General features: G+C 44.8%; 3 protein-coding genes across 3 annotated transcripts; 2 read left to right on the top strand and 1 right to left on the bottom strand.

Moving 5' to 3' along the window:
- Positions 1-2,130: 2,130 nt before the first annotated feature.
- LOC136524161 (UDP-glucose 6-dehydrogenase 2-like) lies at positions 2,131-13,378 on the top strand. The gene is made up of 2 exons (XM_066517623.1): positions 2,131-2,937; positions 13,058-13,378. Exons 1-2 carry the CDS (start codon positions 2,320-2,322, stop codon positions 13,376-13,378), a joined length of 939 nt encoding a protein of 312 aa, XP_066373720.1. The 5' UTR covers positions 2,131-2,319.
- A 9-nt stretch (positions 13,379-13,387) lies between these two features.
- Positions 13,388-14,679, bottom strand: LOC136522208 (UDP-glucose 6-dehydrogenase 2-like). The gene has a single exon (XM_066516002.1). It carries the CDS (start codon positions 14,583-14,585, stop codon positions 14,091-14,093), a length of 495 nt encoding a protein of 164 aa, XP_066372099.1. The 5' UTR covers positions 14,586-14,679; the 3' UTR covers positions 13,388-14,090.
- Positions 14,680-18,437: 3,758 nt separating this feature from the next.
- Positions 18,438-23,392, top strand: LOC136522207 (pyrophosphate-energized vacuolar membrane proton pump-like). The gene is made up of 8 exons (XM_066516001.1): positions 18,438-18,803; positions 20,321-20,895; positions 21,063-21,442; positions 21,571-21,657; positions 21,743-22,073; positions 22,216-22,626; positions 22,714-22,773; positions 22,872-23,392. The coding sequence occupies exons 1-8, from the start codon at positions 18,542-18,544 to the stop codon at positions 23,076-23,078; spliced, it is 2,313 nt and encodes a 770-aa protein (XP_066372098.1). The 5' UTR covers positions 18,438-18,541; the 3' UTR covers positions 23,079-23,392.
- The last annotated feature ends 223 nt before the right edge of the window (positions 23,393-23,615 follow it).

The raw sequence follows: 23,615 nt of genomic DNA, 5'->3' as shown, positions 1-23,615 counted from the left end.
TGCAACCCCTTATATGCTTGGCAAAACGTAGACCATTGAAGATGCTAGGTGCATAATACAATGAATGGGTACTAATACCAATTTGTGCTGGTGTAATTAAGTTTTGGTTAGATGGATTATAAATTCATGATTGTGCCAAGTATTGCAAAGATGAGGTAAGAATGGGGGTTTTAAAAGTACGATTATGGAGGAGGATGGTTTATTTTTAGAAATATGTACTTCATACATTTTCTTAGGTAGACCTTATTACTTAAACGTTAGGCGCTACATTAGTTGAAGCATCGCTCCCAGGTCACAGCGCCACCGCCGTTCGATGCTGTGACGCCGCACCGCTCGACTCCAGCTCCACCGCCGCCGCCGTCCGACATGGGGAGGCCGTGCCGCTGCCATACGATGATAATATTTACATATATACTCAAACTTTGGTATGGAGATTTTGTGAGAGAATTTTTAAGACACGTAGTACTATCCATGTGACAGGCACTAATATTTACATATATACTCGAACCTGTATGCAAGATGGTACGGAGATGCGACGGAACTTATTCATGAATTTATTGGCGCACGAAAGAAATAGATATCGGAGATTTCTTCCTGCCGATATAAAACATTATCTTAGCCACATCATGGAAATCTCTATACAATAGAATTTGTGAGCTTGCGACGTCGCGCTCTCTGTGACTGTTAATTTCATGAACTTTGCCTTTTGAATTAAATGTCACTTATCGTGTGATCCATGTGTTTCTATTACCAAAGTTTAGCTGTCCTGTAGCAACGTAAGCAATGTACGGGCACGCTACCTAGTCATTATTATAAATTATGTACACTTCGTCTTATCCTGGTGCACGGCAGCAACTAACTTTTGCGAAAGTGAACCTAATAATGGATGGAATTATTGAGGAGTGGAGTGACACGTGGAATTCGCTCTTCCGGCTCACCTCGGATATCATGGATGCTTAGGCTTTCTCCATTTGTTTGTGTGTTTCGAGGTAAAGTGTTGTGATTCCTACCTACAACATTTTCTATATAGCCTGCGATTCCTTTTACCAACACTTCTCTATAAAATATCTTTGAAGTTAACATCCCGTACAAGTGAAACAATTCCTCCTAACCCATATGAATTGGAGTAGATCTTAATAGATATAGATGGATTAGAATACCTCATACAATGATTAATGTATTATATCATGTTACTCTTTTTATTTAAACCGCAACTCAGTTCAATGCATATGATTATTATATATTATCGTATATGTTGTATCTATGTACATGCTTATAGGTGGTACATGATATCAAGGTCAAGTTGTATCTAGGAATATACATTTTTTCTCTCATTTTTACCTTTCTATATGTAATAATTTTACATGGCATTCATATAATGTGTGCGATACAACCCATGGAGAAATATAGTTAGGTCTTATTTGGTTGGACTCTAATCCTTTTAATTTTTCACTCTAATCTCTCGCAATCTACGTGGATTAGGGTAAATTTGGGTGCAACCAAACACACACTTCTTCAGACCCCATAACGTAATTCACTCATGTTTGATTACTTGCACTAGTCTTTATGCAAAGCACTCTCCTCAAAGCAATCTCAAACTACATCCCACAATTTGACCACATCATCATGTCTATCCAGCTATGCAGTCTACCACTGCACCCCACTGTGCAGCCCAAGGCACATTTCCGTACTTATGCAAGCAAGCAATCACATGTATAACATTGTACATCAACAAATTGTGTAGCCTTGTCCAAGTTAAGCTTATGTGGCATAACTTATAATGTAACACGATTCTAATCAAGGAACTAATCAAGCCCAGGTGAATAAATGTTTTATTAGAAAAACTACGTGGTTGGATTTGTAGACAATGGGGCATGAGCCTAAGGAGCCGGCAAAGTAAAGTTTATTGGTGATCTTCAAACTTGTTGGACCGTGTCTCATCGGTCTCTAAATTTGCAAATCACTCGTTTAAGTTCTCAGACTTGTTCTGTTGTGTCATCCTGGTCCGTAAACTCGCAACTCACCAATTTAGTTCCTTAAACTTATTACGTTGTATCGTCCGGATCAATGAACTTATATATGCTTTACAAAAACAAAGTATATTAGTATTGTGCTTGTTTCTCAAAGAGTTAAATGCACCAGAGATCCATTAACTTGTGAGGAGGTTTCAGTTAGATCCATCAATTTTCAAAGTGGCTTTTTGGGTCCATAAACTTTGTATCCGGATCATTTAGATCCATATATCTCCATGTAGACTTTTTATGCTGATGTGGCTGCTGACTTGTCCATTAAAGCAATTGACCCTTCATTTCGTCAAACATGTCGTGGGCACGCGAGCAGGTGCCGCTGCCGCGGCCACGTACACGGGCGTGCGAGCGGCCGGCTGCCCGTGCTGGTGCAGTCACGCTGCCGCAGTGGGTTCCGCCGGACCACATCATCACCACCAACCTGTGGTCCGCCGAGCTGTCCAAGCTCGCCGCCAACGCCTTCCTGGCGCAGCGCATCTCCTCCGTCAATGCCATCTCCGCGCTCTACGAGGCCACGGGCGCCGACGTCACCGAGGTGGCGCACTCCGTGGGGAGGGACGCCCGCATCGGCCCGCGCTTCCTCTCCGCCAGCGTCGGCTTCCGCGGCTCCTGCTTCCAGAAGGACATCCTCAACCTCGTCTACATCTGCGAGTGCTACGGCCTCCCCGAGGTGGCCGCCTACTGGCGGGAGGTCATCCGCATCAACGACCACCAGAAGAGCTGCTTCATCAACCGCGTCGTCTCCTCCATGTTCAACACCGTCGCCGGCAAGAAGATAGCTGTGCTCGGGTTCGCCTTCAAGAAGGACATGGGGGACACCCGCGAGACGCCCACCATCGACGTCTGCAACGGCCTGCTCGGGGACAAGGCCGTCATCAGCATCTATGACCCGCAGGTGACCGGGGAGCAGGTGTGAAAGGTCCTTGTTTAGTTTTGGTAATTGAGTGACAACTTAGGTGGACTAATTGTGTTTATGTGAGATACACAGGTGATTAGTCCACAGGTACATGTGTGTGAGCAACATATGCCATGAAGGTGAAAATGGCTTGGAGATGTTGCAAAGCTCACACATGTGATGATGAAGGAGCTTATTGCACATGAGACATGACATTGAGTCGTGTGATCAAGGTGGAGAAGATCAAGACAAGACTTGGCTTGATGGACCGGTTGCAAGCGTGAAGGGCAAGTCGAAGGCTTTGGAGTGATGGACCGCGTGGCGGTGAAGCTTGAGCGAGACTTGGCGCCGATGGACGATGGCAACGGTGAAGAGCAAGTAGAGTCAAGATCGATGAACCAATATGATCATGTGATGATATGGAGTGGATCATATCATTGTTGATCGTGTTGGTGCATGTGTTGCATTGACATTGGAGGAGATGGAATGGAATGCGCAAGGCAAAGGTATAACCTAGGGCATTTCATTTCACCGGTCATAGGTGTGTAGAGAAGTTTATGACCGGGTTTAGGATAGATGGCCGTACTATCAAGAGGGGCAAACTTGTTTGCATATCGGTCATCTAGTGCCACTCGAGTGATCTAACTTTGCATTGTCGCTAGGATCGAGTGGCGTGGCAAGTTGAGTGGCTAACATCCTTTGGGAAATGATTGTGAAAATGCTAACACACTTACACATGGTGGTGTACACTTGATGGTGTTGGCACATTTACAAAGGCGGTGGTGTTTGCAGGGGTGAGATGGGTTTGGGTCCCTCTCTCCCTCCCGCCGAGCTTGCGAGGCGGGATTCGGCGCTTTCGGGAAAATGGAATGTCTATTTTCTATTGTGCCGGATGCAAATTCTTGTGGTTAGCAAACTTGAGCAAGGGTGAAGAAAATGGAGAAGATGCTGGCGTCGGTCAACTGACCGGACGCTGGATCTGAATGCACCGGACGCTGGCAGGCTGCGTCCGGTCGCGCTGACGTGGAGTGTAGCAGTCGCTGGAGTGTGACCGGACGCTGGCTGCGTCCGATCGCGTTCGACCGGACGCGTCCGGTCATGCTCGGGAGCTTACTGGAAACGACCGGACGCTGGGGTTCAGCGTCCGGTCAGTTGAAGCTGGAGCGTCCGGTCAGGTCAAGTGACCGTTGGAACCGGGACACGTGGTCGTCTGTGGGCGACCGGACGCTGAGGTCCAGCGTCCGGTCAACACGACCGGAGCGTCCGGTCGTCCCGACCGTTGCCCAGTGAAGGAGTAACGGCTAGTTTAGCCCTTGGGGCTATAAATAGAAGTGGCCCTCGGCCATGGCTGGTGTTGAGCACCTCAAGGGACTTAGTGTCCATGCTTGTGAGTGCTTGGGAGCCCTCCATCACACACATACTTGATAGTGATCATTCGATTGTGTGAGTGAGCGATTCTAGTGCGATTGCATCGTGAGGTTGCATCGAGTGGCACTAGGTGATCGAGTTGCAAGCCGGTGGTGCTTGTTACTCTTGGAGGTTGCCACCTCCTAGACGGCTTGGTGGTGGTCTCCGTCGAAGCGCGCAAGAAGCTTGTGCGGCGCTTCGGAGAAGTGCTTGTGAGGGGCATTGTGCTCGCCCCGCGGGAGTCGCGAAGAGCAACTCTAGTAAAGCGTGTCATTGAGCTACCCTCACTCAAGGGGTAGGTTCTTGCGGCGCCCGACGTGCGGGCTTAGCGGGTGATGCTAATTAGCCGCCGAACCACCAAGTGAGCGGTCGACACAACGGGGACTAGCGTGTTGGCAAACACGTGAACCTCGGGAGAAAAATCATCGTGTCAACCTTGTTCTTCCCGTTGGTTTGCTTCCCCATTACACAAGCTTGCAATTACTTTTATACATATTAAGCTTGTGTAGTTGCTCTTGTAATTAGATAGCTTGTGTAGCTTGCTAATTACCTTCTTGCTTGTGTAGCATAGAAGTAGCTCCCTTGCGTGGCTAATTTGGTTTTAGTAACCTTGTTAGTCACATTGCTTAGTTTGTGTAACTAAGTATTTGCGCTCTCTAATTAGGCATTGGTTGCCTTGTTATTGAGCATTGCTAGTGAGCTTAGTTAGCTTTGTGCTTTTGCTTACTAGCATGTGTAGAAGCTCCCTTGTCACTTAAAGTACTAGTGGCATAGGTTTGTGTAACCTTGCTCCTAGAATTGTTTAGGAGAGCTCTAGCTAGCCCGGCACCTTTATTGCTTAATTGTTATCTTTGCAAGGTGCTAGTGAACATATATAGTGGGGTGTAGTCTTGGCTAGAACGTTAGTTTAAATTCCGCATTTGTATCGGTTAGCCGACGCGATTAAGTTTTAGAAAAGACTATTCACCCCCCCTCTAGTCGCCATCTCGACCCTTCAAGTGGTATCGGAGCCCGGTCTCTCATTTGTGGTCTTCACCGACCCGAGAGGATGGCGTCTAATGGGCTAGATAGTTGTGAGAATCACATTTTTAATGGTACTAACTTTGCACTTTGGAAAAATCATATGCTTGATCATTTTCGTGCAAAGGGACCTAAATTTTGGTGGGTTGTCACTAGTGGTCTCTCCCATGTCTTGGATCATAGAACTCTAACCAAAGCTCAAAGAGTCCTCTATGAACTTGATGCAAATGCTTGTTGTTTTCTATTGGATGCTTTACATTTTGATTTGATGAAGCAAGTAAACTACAAGGGGACCGCTCGTGAGATATGGGACTCCATCAAGGACACCTTCGGTGATTCCTCCACATGGGATGATGGAAAATTCAAGAAGGAGGATGAGCCCAAGAAGGAGACACATGAGTGTGTTGAGCATAACCACAATTTGGTGATTGTGGAAGATTGCTCCACCTCATTGTCAAGTGAGGATGATGATGATCAATCCACTACAAGTTCACTTGACAAGGTTGATGATGATGCCACAAGTGTTGCAAGTGATGATGCTACCCCATGCACACTTGATGGTAATGATGGTTCATGCTCGTGCCATGATGATGCTACTACAAGCACATCCACTACACCACATTGCTTCATGTCACAAGGTGACACTAAGGTATCAAATGATAATGTGGTTGATCATGTTGATTCATATGATGAGCTTGTTAGTAGACTTGCTAGCATGACCACATCTTTAGAAAATGAGAAAGCTAAAACAATGAAATTAGAAAATGAAAACTCATTTCTAAAGAACTCTTGTGAAGAACATAAGAAATTAAATAATGCTTATAAATCTTCACTTGATGAGCTTAAATTGAATCATGAGACACTACTTGCATCTCATGATGAATTATTAGAAAAACAAGCTTCTCTCATTAAAATATTTACAAAGAAACTTAAAAATAATGAGAGCTCATCACATGGGTCACATGACAAATCTCATACTATTGCTAACCCTTGTGATGTAGGCAAGAAGCATGTATCCACCTCTTGTGATGATTTATTAGATATGACATGCTCTTCACATATAGATGCTTGTTCTACTTCTATGTCTTGTGAGACTAACCTTTTGAAGGAGAACAATGAGCTCAAAAATGAAGTGAAAAAATTGAGCAACAAGTTAGAGAGGTGCTACAACTCAAAAGTCACCTTTGAGCATATGATGAAAACTCAAAGAAACTATGGTGACAAGTGTGGCCTTGGCTTCGAAAAGAAGATGACAAAGGGCGAAAGAAAGAGAGAAAGAAAGATGAAGAAGCTACAACAAAGAAAGCTCTCTCATACCATATGCTTCCGGTGTCATGAAGTGGGACACTTTGCAAATGGTTGCCCTAACATTGAGAAGCTCAAGAAGCTAAAAGAAGAAGAGAGGCTTAAGCATGTCAAGTGCTTCAAGTGCGGCACTTGGGGTCATTTTACCTCAATATGCCCAACCAAGGAATTGGTGAAGCAACAAGTGAAGCCTCAACCAAAGCCACAAGTTGAGCAAGAGAAGACACCCCAAGAACAAATCAAGATCAACCATGAAGATGGTGGTGATTTGGTGATAAAGAAGAAGAAAACAAGAAGGGGTGGAAAGGCAAGGCATCCAATGCAAATTCAAGATGCCAAGATGATGAGCAAGAATGACAATGAGAAGAAAGTCTATGCTCACATCAAGTGCTTCAAGTGTGGAAGTACGGGACACTTTGCCTCTAAGTGTCCTACCAAGCTTGACAAGAAGGATCAAGCAATCCATAAGAGGCAAGGCAATGAGAAGCACCACATGAGCAAAGAAGAGAAGGCTCAATCAAAGAGAAAGTGCTACTCATGCCGGGAAAGGGGACACATGGCACATTCATGTCCCCTAGGTAAAATTTCTAAGCCTATTTCAATTGATAATCATGATATGCTTAGAAAGGATGGCAATGGTACCTCATTGGTTGCAATTGCAAAGCATCCCGCTATTCATACTAAGGCATTGCCTAAGTATGTTGCTCCTAACTTGAGAGGACCCAAAGTTGTTTGGGTACCATCAAAAAGTGGATGATTGATTGTAGGTACCATCGGCATTGGAGGCTTGGTTCAAATGATATTCATCTTATTGATCATATAGTTGAGCCAAGTATTGCTAAGTGATGATCATTATCCCAATGCCATGACAAATTGAATGAAGTCCAAATGTGCTACAACATACAAGTGTAAATTTCAAGTTGTGGTGATTTATTGGAATATTTGATGACTTGCAAATAATTGAGTTGAAACTTGCTAGTTGGATGATCATGAGCTAAGCAAGGTATATCTCTAGTTGATCATTTCATTTGGGTGCATATGAGTTAATTGAATTAGATAAATATGCAATGTTGCTTGCTATGAGATGTTTGAATGGATAATTGCTTAGTAATCAAGTTTGAATTGATTTGTGTCGGATAAATTCATGAGATGACATTTAGTAAGTGGTTTGAATGGATATATGTCTTATGGAAGTATTCAAACAAGTTAGTATCAAGTTTGATTCATATTTGGTCAAGAATAGCTCAATTGCTTGAAATCTGTCCTATATTCAAAATCTGAGCTAGCTGTGATCATAGCCATGTTTGAGTATTGAAAACTTATTGGATTGGCATGAAAATTGGTGTACATGCTCTAGACTTATGGTATAAGATGCTGTAGAAATTTTATGAAAATTGGATAAGAAATGCTTCGGTTTTGGAGTGGTTCTTGTCAGCTATAGTGCAGCAGTTTTCAGCATGTAGCAGTGGTGGAAGAATTAAAATTTGGCAGTTCATATGAGATCAAATGAAGCTAAAATTTTTATGGCTGCTAGATAACTTAGTGAATCTCATCTCCACCAAATTTCGTGGTATTTGGATTTGTACTTTGGGATATATGATTATTTCTTTGAAGGGTACAAAATCTATCAGAAAAGTGACAAATATTGGATGGATCTAGAGTCACTTTGATTGAAAGGTCCTCAAGTTGGAAACATGTTTATAAGTGTTTGAGGCACCTAAGTTTGGTTTTAAGATGATCTAGAAACATGTTAAACAAAGAGTACAAGGTCATGTGATTAAGGAGTGTACTTTGCACACTTTTGGTACTCAAATTAGAAGATCAAGATCAAACTCAAGATGAAGTTGAAGTTTAAGTTCTAGTGACTATTGGAAATCATTTGGTAGAAAGAAAAGGACTTAAACAAGTAGAAAGAAAAGGACTTAAAGAAGGAATCAAGGTTACTCATCAAGTTAAGTCCATCACTTGGATCAATCAATCAAGTTGTTTCAAGTGAGTATCAAGAATGATTCTTGGAGAGAGGTCACTTCTCCCTAGTGTAGGGGCTTGCCGCCTATGAGTAGGTAAACCAAGTGTGGTACTTGGAAGGCTAACATGGAAGTGGTGATCCGAGGAACATTTAAGATGCTTAGTTGAAGAAATCAATAGGGTTGATCAAGAAAAGCAAGCAACACCCAAAAGAGAGCTAATCATGACATTTCAAGTGGTATTCTCATATTGATGCTCTCATGCAAGCAAAGATCAAAAGATAAAGCAAGTCAACCACAACAAGAAAGTGCATTTGATCATAAGTGGTATTCATTTCATATGGATGAAGAATGGAATTCAAATTGGTATCTATTGGTCTTCACCAAGCCTTTAATTGGACTTCACATTGCTATTGGAGTAATGAATTGGAATCTATGTGACTATCCTCTACTCCAACATAGCAAAGGTATCATTGTAATGTGCATGTTCATTTCATCCCTTACTAGTATGCGGTTAGTGCATATAGTACATGCTTCATAGGATCATGCATAACAAATGAAATGTTTTAAATTCATAGCCTACCACTATTGTTTGAATGATTACTTGATCTAGTGGTTAGTATATGAATTTGTTCATGAGCTAGTAAACCCAAGTACTTGACTTAATTTGGATTGCTAAACAAGTGACAAGTACAACATTGACAAGATAACCCTTAAAAGAGGTGTGAAGAAGCTTGTCATTGGTTCAAACCGGACTTGAAAGCTTAGGCAAAACAATTTAGTTCAAGTCACATAAGAAGCTCATGATAATGATAAGAGTACAAGCACAAGACAACAATGCAAATGGATATCTAGTTAGTATGTTTCAACTCACAAGTGATATCCTATAAGTGGTACTCATGAAGATAGCAAATGTTCAAGAAATGGTCTTTATTGATAAATCAAATAAGTGGTTCCATACTAGAAGATTCTTTCAAATGATATTCACTTCCTACAAGTGGTATCTATACATAGTATCAATCATAGTAGACGATGGTTCCACAAGTGATCCTCAACTTTAAGTGATCATCAAATGAAGAATGCATCCCTCACCTACAAGAGCTTAAGTGAAATAAAATGGATGACCCATGCATAAGAATGATAAGATACAAGTAGTACAAGTTGCAAATCCTAAATGGTATCTACTTGTGGTGTCATTCCAATATTCAAGTAATGTCCATCAAAAATGCAAGTCTCAACCATCTACCCCAAAGTGCATACCTTTGCATCAATAAGAAGCACACCTTTTATGGAAATTGATGACAAAGGGGGAGAGATTGTACAAAGATATGAAGCTTGATTGAATGGGGGAGAGAATGTACAATGGAAGAGATGAGATACAAAAGAAATAGAGGTTGGACATGGACAAAGAGGGAGCAACATTGAAGAAAAGAGATGGATCAAAATTCTTGGACAAGAGAAGCACACAAGTAGGGGGAGCAAGCTCATGAACTTTGATTAAGTGCATTTGATATATGCATATTCATGTGCTTGCTTGCATTGCATAAGTTTTTTAATTCAATATGCATGCTTGTGTGGTGTATGCTAATTGTAGAACTTGGATGATGATTTGATAACTAGCATGCATAGGATGATAGCTAGACACTTGGTATGCTTTTCAAGTAATGCTAGTACCTTGCTTTTAATGTTGATCTCACAAGGTATCTAGTGTTTTATTATCAAGTGATATCTAGCTAACCATGGTGCTAAGGATGAACTTAAAGGTGCAACTCCGATTGGTATCACGCTTCAAAGGTTTATTCCATACACCTTAGCATCATTTTGTAGTATTTACTCTCCCACAATTTCAATCTATGCATATGTGCAAGCTTCAAATTAAATACTCTAGCACATATGTAGGGGGAGCTAATACTACCATCTCGGGTTTATGGTACTTGTCCAAAATCATTTTGACATGGTAAAATTGCTTGGGCAAGCAACATGAATCCAAAAGAGCTTAATTTCCTTATCTTTGTAGAGTTGTCATCAATTACCAAAAAGGGGGAGATTGAAAGGTCCTTGTTTAGTTTTGGTAATTGAGTGACAACTTAGGTGGACTAATTGTGTTTATGTGAGATACACAGGTGATTAGTCCACAGGTACATGTGTGTGAGCAACATATGCCATGAAGGTGAAAATGGCTTGGAGATGTTGCAAAGCTCACACATGTGATGATGAAGGAGCTTATTGCACATGAGACATGACATTGAGTCGTGTGATCAAGGTGGAGAAGATCAAGACAAGACTTGGCTTGATGGACCGGTTGCAAGCGTGAAGGGCAAGTCGAAGGCTTTGGAGTGATGGACCGCGTGGCGGTGAAGCTTGAGCGAGACTTGGCGCCGATGAACGATGGCAACGGTGAAGAGCAAGTAGAGTCAAGATCGATGAACCAATATGATCATGTGATGATATGGAGTGGATCATATCATTGTTGATCGTGTTGGTGCATGTGTTGCATTGACATTGGAGGAGATGGAATGGAATGCGCAAGGCAAAGGTATAACCTAGGGCATTTCATTTCACCGGTCATAGGTGTGTAGAGAAGTTTATGACCGGGTTTAGGATAGATGGCCGTACTATCAAGAGGGGCAAACTTGTTTGCATATCGGTCATCTAGTGCCACTCGAGTGATCTAACTTTGCATTGTCGCTAGGATCGAGTGGCGTGGCAAGTTGAGTGGCTAACATCCTTTGGGAAATGATTGTGAAAATGCTAACACACTTACACATGGTGGTGTACACTTGATGGTGTTGGCACATTTACAAAGGCGGTGGTGTTTGCAGGGGTGAGATGGGTTTGGGTCCCTCTCTCCCTCCCGCCGAGCTTGCGAGGCGGGATTCGGCGCTTTCGGGAAAATGGAATGTCTATTTTCTATTGTGCCGGATGCAAATTCTTGTGGTTAGCAAACTTGAGCAAGGGTGAAGAAAATGGAGAAGATGCTGGCGTCGGTCAACTGACCGGACGCTGGATCTGAATGCACCGGACGCTGGCAGGCTGCGTCCGGTCGCGCTGACGTGGAGTGTAGCAGTCGCTGGAGTGTGACCGGACGCTGGCTGCGTCCGATCGCGTTCGACCGGACGCGTCCGGTCATGCTCGGGAGCTTACTGGAAACGACCGGACGCTGGGGTTCAGCGTCCGGTCAGTTGAAGCTGGAGCGTCCGGTCAGGTCAAGTGACCGTTGGAACCGGGACACGTGGTCGTCTGTGGGCGACCGGACGCTGAGGTCCAGCGTCCGGTCAACACGACCGGAGCGTCCGGTCGTCCCGACCGTTGCCCAGTGAAGGAGTAACGGCTAGTTTAGCCCTTGGGGCTATAAATAGAAGTGGCCCTCGGCCATGGCTGGTGTTGAGCACCTCAAGGGACTTAGTGTCCATGCTTGTGAGTGCTTGGGAGCCCTCCATCACACACATACTTGATAGTGATCATTCGATTGTGTGAGTGAGCGATTCTAGTGCGATTGCATCGTGAGGTTGCATCGAGTGGCACTAGGTGATCGAGTTGCAAGCCGGTGGTGCTTGTTACTCTTGGAGGTTGCCACCTCCTAGACGGCTTGGTGGTGGTCTCCGTCGAAGCGCGCAAGAAGCTTGTGCGGCGCTTCGGAGAAGTGCTTGTGAGGGGCATTGTGCTCGCCCCGCGGGAGTCGCGAAGAGCAACTCTAGTAAAGCGTGTCATTGAGCTACCCTCACTCAAGGGGTAGGTTCTTGCGGCGCCCGACGTGCGGGCTTAGCGGGTGATGCTAATTAGCCGCCGAACCACCAAGTGAGCGGTCGACACAACGGGGACTAGCGTGTTGGCAAACACGTGAACCTCGGGAGAAAAATCATCGTGTCAACCTTGTTCTTCCCGTTGGTTTGCTTCCCCATTACACAAGCTTGCAATTACTTTTATACATATTAAGCTTGTGTAGTTGCTCTTGTAATTAGATAGCTTGTGTAGCTTGCTAATTACCTTCTTGCTTGTGTAGCATAGAAGTAGCTCCCTTGCGTGGCTAATTTGGTTTTAGTAACCTTGTTAGTCACATTGCTTAGTTTGTGTAACTAAGTATTTGCGCTCTCTAATTAGGCATTGGTTGCCTTGTTATTGAGCATTGCTAGTGAGCTTAGTTAGCTTTGTGCTTTTGCTTACTAGCATGTGTAGAAGCTCCCTTGTCACTTAAAGTACTAGTGGCATAGGTTTGTGTAACCTTGCTCCTAGAATTGTTTAGGAGAGCTCTAGCTAGCCCGGCACCTTTATTGCTTAATTGTTATCTTTGCAAGGTGCTAGTGAACATATATAGTGGGGTGTAGTCTTGGCTAGAACGTTAGTTTAAATTCCGCATTTGTATCGGTTAGCCGACGCGATTAAGTTTTAGAAAAGACTATTCACCCCCCCTCTAGTCGCCATCTCGACCCTTCAAGGTGTCGCGGGACCTCGCCATGAACAAGTTCGACTGGGACCACCCGCGCCACCTGCAGCCGCTCAGCGCCACCGACCTGGCCAAGCAGGTCGCCGTCGCGCCGGACGCCTACGAGGCGGTGAGCGACGCGCACGCCATCTGCATCCTCACCGAGTGGGACGAGTTCAGGACGCTCGACTACAAGCGCATGTTCGACGCCATGCACAAGCCGGCATTCATCTTCGACGGCCGCAACGTCGTCGACCCAGCCAAGCTCCGGGAGATCGGGTTCGTCGTCTACGCCATCGGCAAGCCGCTCGACGATTGGCTCCGGTTGTCGTAGCTTGCAGCATGGTGGTTCTGGTGCTGATGGTGGTAACGGCAATGGCATGCTCGCCGGTGCCGGCGAGCTTTTTTTTCTATACGCCAACAGAACGGTCATAGCTACGGTGATGCAGCATGGAACGGCTGTAGCTGCACAGTGGAGCGGCACGACGACGGTCATAGCTTTTTTTATGCCAAAAATCATTTATGGATGGTTGCATAAGACGTCCTGACTCTGTATATGCATTTTCAGTATCGGTTCGCACAACTTCACTGTATCTGAACGCCGCGTACGAACCCGGAGCAGGGGCTCGAGCGCATGCGGGCTCGACGGACGCCGTGCCGGAGCCGGACTCGAGTGCGTGGGGATGCCCAGGAGGAGGATGGCGGCGCCCGTGCATGATGCCGGTTCAGCGCCGCGCGTCGCGGCCGCCGGCGCCAGCAAACCCACGGCAGTGGAGTGCGGATACTCGGGCGGTCAACGTCGACGCGGGTGACTGAGGCATCGAAGATCGCGGACAGTGGCCGCCCTCCCTTGCCGGCCTCGCGCGGCAGGGCTGCCGGCCATGGGCGCGAGGCGGCGTGCGTGCCCAGCCGCGGGACGCGAAGACGAAGTAAAAAGCTGTGAAATGAGAATACAATGAAATTAACAGGGAAACCTAATTAATGATGAATAGCAGGATCGGATCAGAGGAAGTGTAAGGAGTCCTGCAGATGGATCGATGGATGGATCATGCGACGGCTGGCATGTCCTTGAGCCAATCGTCGAGCGGCTTGCCGATGGCGTAGACGACGAACCCGATTTCCCGGAGCTTGGCTGGGTCGACGACGTTGCGGCCGTCGAAGATGAATGCCGGCTTGTGCATGGCATCGAACATGCGCTTGTAGTCGAGCGTCCTGAACTCGTCCCACTCGGTGAGGATGCAGACGGCGTGCGCGTCGCTCGCCGCCTCGTAGGCGTCCGGCGCGACGGCGACCTGCTTGGCCAGGTCGGTGGCGCTGAGCGGCTGCAGGTGGCGCGGGTGGTCCCAGTCGAACTTGTTCATGGCGAGGTCCCGCGACACCTGCTCCCCGGTCACCTGCGGGTCGTAGATGCTGATGACGGCCTTGTCCCCGAGCAGGCCGTTGCAGACGTCGATGGCGGGCGTCTCGCGGGTGTCCCCCGTGTCCTTCTTGAAGGCGAACCCGAGCACGGCTATCTTCTTGCCGGCGACGGTGTTGAACATGGAGGAGACGACGCGGTTGACAAAGCGGCTCTTCTGGTGGTCGTTGATCCGGATGACCTCCCGCCAGTAGGCGGCCACCTCGGGGAGGCCGTAGCACTCGCAGATGTAGACGAGGTTGAGGATGTCCTTCTGGAAGCAGGAGCCGCCGAAGCCGACGCTGGTGGAGAGGAAGCGCGGGCCGATGCGGGCGTCCCTCCCCACGGAGTGCGCCACCTCGGTGACGTCGACGCTGCGCCAGGAAGGCGTTGGCGGCGAGCTTGGACAGCTCGGCGGACCACAGGTTGGTGGTGATGATGCGGTCCGGCGGAACCCACTGCGGCAGCATGACTGCACCAGCACGGGCAGCCGGCCGCTCGCACGCCCGTGTACGTGGCCGCGGCAGCGGCACCTGCTCGCGCGCACACGACATGTTTGACGAAACGAAGGGTCAATAGTTGGTTTTAATGGACAAGTCAGCAGCCACATCAGCATAAAAAGTTTATGTGGAGAGATATGGATCTAAATGATACGGATAGAAAGTTTATAGACCCAAAAAGTCACTTTAAAAATTGATGGACCTAACTGAAACCTCCTCGTAAGTTAATGGATCTCTGGTGCATTTAACTCTTTCTCATAGAACAAGTTGCGCGTGCTTGAGGCTTTGCTTTCCTGTACACGCAACGCAACTGGCGTGCAGCCGAGTGCAGTACGAGCCAAAGGCCAAAGCCGCCTTCTTCCCTCGGGATTAATTGCTCCACGTCAGCGGAACGGCCGCACCCGTGGACCGTGGTTTCCGTTTCCCAGCTACTCGACGGTCTCGGCCCTGCCGAGCGCAAGTGCGCGTTGCCCGCAACACGAGGCTACCGCTCCACACGGTGGTCCTCCCGGCGCACCCACCCTTCACCGCGCCGCCACGTCCGATGCGATCGATGCCCTCTGGTTCTGCGCGTGGGGCACGGGCAGCAGCGGTAGCCTGTACGGTGGGTGACCCCAACCCACGAGGCGAGGCCGCCAGGCCGGGACGGAGGGAGGGGATGGAACATGGAACGAGAAGTGTCCACACGCTGCCCTTGAAATGGATCGCCATTTGCTGCCACGTCACTTCCTACAGTGCTCGTGTCTTTTCGCTTCTTCTAAAGCTGAAGCACATCTTTCGAAAAAATAAAGCTGAAGCAGAGTAGTCGAGGGCACCGTCGATGCCAACACTTCTGTAAAAAATAAAGTGATTCACATATATTAGAAAAATATTAGAACTACTATTTACACAATATAAACTATTACTACTTGTAATTTATAAAGAAATTTTTTTCTTTCATCATATCTCACCTTTATTTCCTGTCTCTCTTTTTTAGCATGGACCATGACATATGTATCTTCTGCAAGCTATTATGACGAGTGTAGCACCTCTTTTTTATCCTATCATCCGTAACGTGCTATAAGTAAAAGTATGGTGCTGGGAAGCCCTGAGCAGCGAAGGAATAGTCGAATAGTACTCCCTCCATCCCCTAATGTAATTATGGGATACGTGCCGGTCGAATAAGCTCAAGTTTGACGAAATTTATAGCAAATGTTATTAGGATTTATGGCTCCAAATAAATTTATTATAAAAATATATTCTATAACTAATCTAATGGTACTTACTTTGTATTATAAACGTTTGCACTTTTTTTATATAAATTTAGTCAAAGTTTAAATTATTTGACTTCTTGAAAAACGAGAATTGTATTCTTTTGTAGACGGAGAGTGTAGTAGGCTTGTAATCGAATTTCCAGTAAAAAAAGTCTCACCAAACATTTCAATTGTACCCCTTCCATTCCAAATTATAAGTTGATTTAACTTTTTTGGTATATTCATTTTATTATGCCTCTAGATAAATAATATGTCTAGATGCATAGTAAAATAGATGAACCAAAAAAGACAAAGCGACTTATAATTTAAAACAGATGGAGTATATGTTTTTAGTCACCACGCTTCAAAAATTCTAAACTAGAAAAAATAAGAATAAAAAAATCTCCATTGGATAATGGTTACTCAAGCCTGCAGTAAGTGAAAACAAACAAGATCTTGAAAATAAATACAATATGATTTTTTGCTTGCGCAAATCTGTGAAGTGCTTCTAGAGATGATAGTTTGTGATGCGCAAACAAACTAGCATTGACATTAAGTCATTAGTACATGGACATTTAAAATAAAAAGGCCACTAACAGTCATGCATGCTCTACTTTCGATTAAGGGAAAAAAAGTAGGCACTATATTTTGAGATTCTTGTACTCAGGCCTAACTGCACTTTTCTAACTGTTTGTTAAATTCGCGTTACAGGCCTTGTTATTGTAACCCAGGCAAATTTAAGGAGCGTGACGGTGGTTCTTATTCAGACTGTTTTTAATGAGTGCTTGTTTAGTTCCCAAAAAAAATTTCCAAAAAGTGCTACAGTAGCCATCACATCGAATCTTGCGATACGTGCATGGAGCATTAAATGTAGACGAAAAAAAAACTAATTGCACAGTTTGATTGGAAATTGCGAGACGAACGTTTTGAGCCTAATTAATCCATGATTGAACAATAATTGTCAAATAAAAACGAAAGTGCTACGGTAGCCAAATTCCTAAAATTCACGAACTAAACACAGCCTTATTTTTTTTAATCAAACTTGTACTACGTACCAACAAACAGCGAAATTTCTACGTCCCATAACAGCTCGTAAATCCGTTGTCTGCAACTGTGCATTGGTAGTTTTTTTTTCTCTTTTTGAAAAAAAGCAGTGTGTGGAATGGTAGTTTTTTAGTAGTTTATTTCAGGGAAATGTGGACTGGTAGATGAGAAACGAGATGGATGAGCTCAGTCAAGTAGAGTTTGGCAGCATTGGCTAACATGCATGAGTAAGTGATGAGTCATCGCCGTTTCGTCTAAGCAACTGTCCAAATGAATAATACTACTACCATCACTTTATGATTTGCTTGCTGCACGTTTTAGGCTGGGTCATATATTTGTGGCAGTTTAGATCATACATAAATTTGGATCAAGGTGTTAATTAAAGGCCAGTCAGAATTTGTATATCTAATTATGCGTATGACGCGCCGCACCCATATCCAAGCCTGAGAAGTGAAGAACAAACGCGAGAATTTCAAAATTCGTGTAGCTTCTCTCATCAAAGACAATCGAAATGGGATCCCCTCAATTAAACCTGGAGAAAACAAAAAAGATAGCATGGGCTTTTTTGCCTAAAAAAATGGGAGATATAATTCCGTATGTTTATCCACTTCTTATTATCCCAACTTTATCCGGAAACCGTGGCAGATGGATAGAGATGAGGTGAAACGGAGGATCCTGATCCAACATTTCTCCCTGTCGGAGCCGTTGGAACAAGCTCCAATAGTGATGGCCTGATGGCATGGGCTAGTAGAAAACAAGTCCGAATTAGAAATGCTTCAAATCTATAATTTGGAAAAGTCATTTGTTGAAAGAATAATCAGATATTAGAACCTTATACTTACGACGTTACATGTGTACACTACCGGTAAATTGATCACTCCACTTCGTCATGGTCGTAACGATACAGTTACATTTTGAGGCCTCTTACGTTTTACTTCACAAGAAGAACACACCCCTGATTCACTTAACACAATCACTCCTAATTATAGAACATGTTTAGTTATTTATCCACATCCATGCATCATGGCAACACGTTTTATATACAGTACTAACAAAAAAAAAAGAATTTAAAAACCAGCACCGAGATTTACCAGAAAACGGTAACAAAAAAACGAATCGAACTGCACTAAAATTACCGAAACGCCCTTCTTCTCATCCTCATCCGTAGAATCCAGTGGCCTCGTCTCTCATATAAAACGGCGGCTACCCGTGTCATCCGCTCCTCTCCTCCCTCCCTCCATTCCCCGGGCGCTCGAACGAACTTCCGCTCGAAATTCTCCGCGTAAAGTGGGCCCTAGCGCGCCCGGATCTCGCCGCGGGGGGCAATGGCCGCGTCGGCGTTCCTGCCCGAGCTGGGCACGCAGGTGGTGGTGCCCGTCGCGTCCGCCGTCGGCATCGCCTTCGCGGTGCTGCAGTGGGTGCTCGTCTCCAAGGTGAAGATCTCCCCCGAGCCGCGCCGCGCGGACGGCTCCTCCGCCGGGAAGAGCGGCGCCGGCGCCAGCGAGTACCTCATCGAGGAGGAGGAGGGGCTCAACGAGCACAACGTCGTCGTCAAGTGCGCCGAGATCCAGAACGCCATCTCCGAAGGTGAGGACTCAGCGCCCCGTGCCGGTGTTCGTGTTTTTCGGATTCTGTGGATCTGAGGGCGCTTAATCGTAGATCTTGTGCTCCTGGCTGTTTAGTGGTTGATAAGCTCCACTGCTTCGGTGTTTGGTGGGAATTTTGCAGTTTTTATTGTTTTGTTTGCTTGCGGCGTGAACCTAATAAGTTTACTTATTACTCGATATGATTATGAGGCATATCAGTTTGCTGCAGTGCAAGAGTCCACCAGGCGTGTGAATAGAATTTCACGCGTTACTTAATTCTTTAGGCAATTCAGTTTCAGTCTAAAACTGTGCTCTCGATCAGCTGGTGTCCCGTGTTTGTTAGTTTGTTGCATGGATGTCTCACTATTTCGTTTTTTTTTGTTCTAGCTGTGTGCCTGGGTTATCTACTGTTATATTACTACCAGGCACAGTTAGATCCAACAATAAACTAGGGATGCTCCCTCTTTACCCAACACATCTTATAATAGCTCTTAGCTGTGCGTGTCCTAATTGCGGTAAATAAACTCTTTGTTGTCCATACTAGATATTTTTTTTGTGAGATATTTGTGGTGGGGCTGGATGTGTTCATATAGAACTAATGGTAGTGCTCTGTTCTCAAGAAGTCCCTGCTGTGACCATCCTGTGGCCTGTGGGGATAGGATAAGTTACTGCAGGCAGCAGATACGTCGTTTGCTGCACCTGTGGTCCTTGCTGCCCGATGTAGGATAACAAGATAACGAACTTTCCGTGGATTTGCATTATTGTAGCAGGTAGGAATTAGTTTTGTTTTCAACCGCATCCGCTGAACTTGGAAGGAATCCTAGAACGGACGCACATGGACCAGAGATCTTGTGGTCCATTCAACAGTGTCATGTAAGGTAATTATTGGTGCACAGTGCCTGTCTGAAGGTGCCTGCAGATTTTAAGCAGTTTGTCCTCTGTTGGGTGCTTGCATTATTGGCTGCCTCATGTTGGTAGTGATATTGGTTGGATTCTGTCCATGTCTTTGGTCAGGATTTGTTTCTTCTAATAGGATTAGCATTGTGATGCTTGGGTTATGCTTCACTTTTGGAGCCATACTATGCTCTACAGGAATCAGCAGAGTAGACGTATGAAGATTTTGTGACTCTTGTCCCATGATATGCGGATCCTATTAGTTACTTTAGTATTGCTACTGTCTGCTTTGCTTCCCTTTCTCATGAGGAGATGAAGATTACAGTCCATCATTTTTTTTTACCTAGGTATTATTCTGTCTATTTTGATGTTGACATGCTTCTTGGGTGACATGTCCAGTCCTGTTGCAGTTAACATCACAACAATAAAAGAGGATAAGTACTGCTTATCATCCTATTGCATTTTTTTTTACTGCTATGTCGATATCTTCAGTATTTGGTAGTTCTGTCATCATTTTTGTTATTTTTAGGCCTTCTCTTACTAGTGGTTATTCTCTGGTTTTATTGTATAATTGTATTGTATTCACGCTTGTGGTTCTAAATAGCCTTGCTTTGTTTTAAACAGGAGCAACTTCTTTCCTTTTCACTGAATACAAGTATGTGGGACTATTCATGGGCATTTTTGCTGTCCTGATCTTCCTCTTCCTTGGTTCTGTTGAGAGCTTCAGTACCAAGAGTCAGCCATGCCACTACAGCAAGGGCAAGACGTGCAAGCCTGCCCTTGCCAATGCTATCTTCAGCACCATTGCCTTTGTGCTTGGTGCAGTCACCTCTCTTGTTTCTGGTTTCCTTGGAATGAAGATTGCAACATATGCAAATGCCAGGACAACTCTTGAGGCTAGGAAGGGTGTTGGAAAGGCATTCATTACTGCTTTCCGCTCTGGTGCTGTGATGGGCTTTCTGCTTGCTTCTAGTGGCCTTTTTGTTCTTTTTATTGCAATCAACTTGTTTGGAATTTATTATGGTGATGACTGGGAGGGCCTTTATGAGGCTATCACTGGTTATGGTCTTGGTGGTTCTTCTATGGCTCTTTTTGGTCGTGTTGGTGGTGGGATATACACCAAAGCTGCTGATGTTGGTGCTGATCTTGTTGGGAAAGTTGAAAGGAATATCCCTGAAGATGATCCGAGAAACCCAGCTGTAAGTATTCTATTTTTGAAGAGTCGCATCTTAAACATGAGTTAATTTAATCCTTCGTGTTGAAGCTCTGTAACGGCACGTTATTGACCATGATAATGTCATTTTTATGGATATTTACAGTTTTACACCAACATGCTACATTGAAAATTGACTTCTGCTTCTTGCAGGTCATTGCGGATAATGTTGGTGACAATGTTGGAGATATTGCTGGAATGGGGTCAGATCTCTTTGGCTCCTATGCTGAGTCTTCATGCGCTGCGCTTGTTGTTGCTTCAATCTCTTCTTTCGGGATCAATCATGAATTCACCCCTATGTTGTACCCACTCCTCATTAGCTCTGTGGGTATCATAGCTTGCTTGATAACCACTCTTTTTGCAACGGATTTCTTTGAGATCAAGGCTGTAGATGAAATTGAGCCGGCTCTCAAGAAGCAGCTTATAATTTCCACTGCTGTGATGACTGTTGGCATTGCACTTGTCAGTTGGTTAGGGCTTCCATATACATTCACAATCTACAACTTTGGTGTGCAGAAGACGGTGTATAACTGGTACTGCCATTTCTTCAATTGATTTCCTATATTGTTAATAACATTTTTGTTTCTTCAATTGATTTCCTATATTTTAATAACATTTTTTTTCTTAAATACATGATCTCACTTTGATCTAAATTTGGTAGGCAATTATTCCTATGCGTGGCAGTTGGTCTGTGGGCAGGACTAGTTATTGGATTTGTTACGGAGTATTACACGAGCAATGCATACAGGTGCATACAATTTCGATCATATTTATTACTGGCTCTAATTTATATATTGTTTCAAGCATCTGACTACATGAATTTCCTTCTGCAGTCCTGTACAGGATGTTGCTGACTCCTGCAGAACTGGAGCTGCTACTAATGTCATCTTTGGCCTTGCTCTGGGATATAAATCCGTCATTATCCCTATTTTTGCTATTGCTTTTAGTATTTTCCTCAGTTTCAGCCTTGCCGCCATGTACGGTGTTGCTGTGGCTGCTCTTGGAATGCTCAGCACAATCGCCACTGGCCTTGCCATTGATGCCTATGGCCCTATCAGTGACAATGCTGGAGGAATTGCTGAAATGGCTGGCATGAGCCACAGAATCCGTGAGAGAACTGATGCTCTTGATGCTGCTGGAAACACTACTGCTGCCATTGGGAAGGTAAATGTCAATCTCACTGTTAATTGCAATGTGTTTCTTCAGAATTGGCCACAACGCCTTCAATGCATTTGTTTATTTTTCTCTTTATAAAATGTGCATTTTGAAGTACTAAATGCTTACTCCAATGATTTTGTGCATGTAGGGTTTTGCAATAGGTTCAGCAGCCTTGGTGTCTCTTGCCCTCTTTGGTGCTTTTGTCAGCCGTGCTGCGATCTCGACTGTTGATGTTCTGTCACCTAAAGTTTTCATTGGACTGATTGTTGGTGCCATGCTTCCATACTGGTTCTCAGCGATGACAATGAAGAGTGTTGGCAGCGCAGCACTCAAGATGGTCGAGGAAGTCCGCAGGCAGTTCAACACCATCCCTGGGATTATGGAGGGCACTACCAAGCCTGACTATGCGAGGTGCGTCAAGATCTCTACTGATGCATCTATCAAGGAGATGATCCCCCCTGGCGCACTTGTCATGCTCACACCTCTTATTGTTGGGATCTTGTTTGGTGTTGAAACCCTCTCTGGAGTTCTTGCTGGTGCTCTTGTTTCTGGTGTCCAGGTTCGCACTCTTTTCAACACTTCCATTGTCATAATCTCTTACCATGCTGCATGTTTCATTCATATAATCTATATTGTTTCCATTCAGATTGCCATCTCTGCATCCAACACTGGAGGTGCCTGGGACAACGCAAAGAAATACATTGAGGTAAAACCATGAAGACGATAGCATAGCAGTGAGAAGGTTTCTTCCAACCCCATATTTGCTCAAGTGGATTAATTTTGGTTGTCTTCATGGTTTTACAGGCTGGTGCATCTGAGCATGCAAGAACCTTGGGCCCGAAAGGTTCAGACCCACACAAGGCTGCTGTCATCGGTGACACGATCGGTGATCCCCTCAAGGACACCTCAGGCCCCTCGCTTAACATCCTCATCAAGCTCATGGCCGTCGAGTCCCTTGTCTTTGCCCCCTTCTTCGCCACCCATGGAGGCATCCTCTTCAAATGGCTTTAGAGGAAGAATCGAAGATCGATGGTTTATTTTTGCCGGGGGAGAGCACTAGATACCTATGTCATAGAGAAGTTTCAGTTTACCCATATGGTGCATTTCTTCCTTTTTGTTTTGTTTGTACTGTGTCGCAGTCATGTTGAACTTGTCAGCCATGGTATCACCTAGTTTTCGGGTCTAGTTGCAGTAGCCGAGTGGAGCAAAGGTCTAGTAGCATTCTACAGGATGGAGTCTGGACATGGGTGTATTGGGATGTTTGATATGGCCTGTAGATATTTCGATGATGATCAAGGAATGAACAATTCATATGTTCCTGTCTTCGTGAAACTCTGGTGTTTATGTTGTTTTCATTTATATGTGGATGATGATTGCATGTTTGTGTCTGCTGTCATTTCTTGTGAGACACTGGTCACAAAGTTCCATTCCTTATGTTCAAAATTGTAAGTTGGTTTAGCTTTCTAAAACAAACTTCTCTAGCTTTGATTAAGTTTATAGAAAATACAAAAACATCTACAACATTATCAAGGTTGATTAGTTTGTCCA

The sequence above is a fragment of the Miscanthus floridulus genome, chromosome 18 (genome assembly GCF_019320115.1).
Source record: "Miscanthus floridulus cultivar M001 chromosome 18, ASM1932011v1, whole genome shotgun sequence".
Classification (NCBI taxonomy): domain Eukaryota; kingdom Viridiplantae; phylum Streptophyta; class Magnoliopsida; order Poales; family Poaceae; genus Miscanthus; species Miscanthus floridulus.
The sequence above is the reverse complement of the archived record's forward strand: the minus strand, read 5'-3'. Positions and strand labels throughout refer to the sequence as shown.

Excerpts from the sequence above, each read along its gene's own strand:
- LOC136524161 (XM_066517623.1), top strand. The coding sequence starts at position 2,320 with ATGTCGTGGGCACGCGAGCAGGTGCCGCTGCCGCGGCCACGTACACGG. Across the intron at positions 2,938-13,057 it reads CGCAGGTGACCGGGGAGCAG|GTGTCGCGGGACCTCGCCAT; the intron begins GTGTGAAAGGTC and ends CGACCCTTCAAG.
- LOC136522208 (XM_066516002.1), bottom strand. The coding sequence starts at position 14,585 with ATGTTCAACACCGTCGCCGGCAAGAAGATAGCCGTGCTCGGGTTCGCC.
- LOC136522207 (XM_066516001.1), top strand. The coding sequence starts at position 18,542 with ATGGCCGCGTCGGCGTTCCTGCCCGAGCTGGGCACGCAGGTGGTGGTG. Across the intron at positions 22,074-22,215 it reads CTACTGCTGCCATTGGGAAG|GGTTTTGCAATAGGTTCAGC; the intron begins GTAAATGTCAAT and ends TTGTGCATGTAG. Across the intron at positions 22,774-22,871 it reads ACGCAAAGAAATACATTGAG|GCTGGTGCATCTGAGCATGC; the intron begins GTAAAACCATGA and ends ATGGTTTTACAG.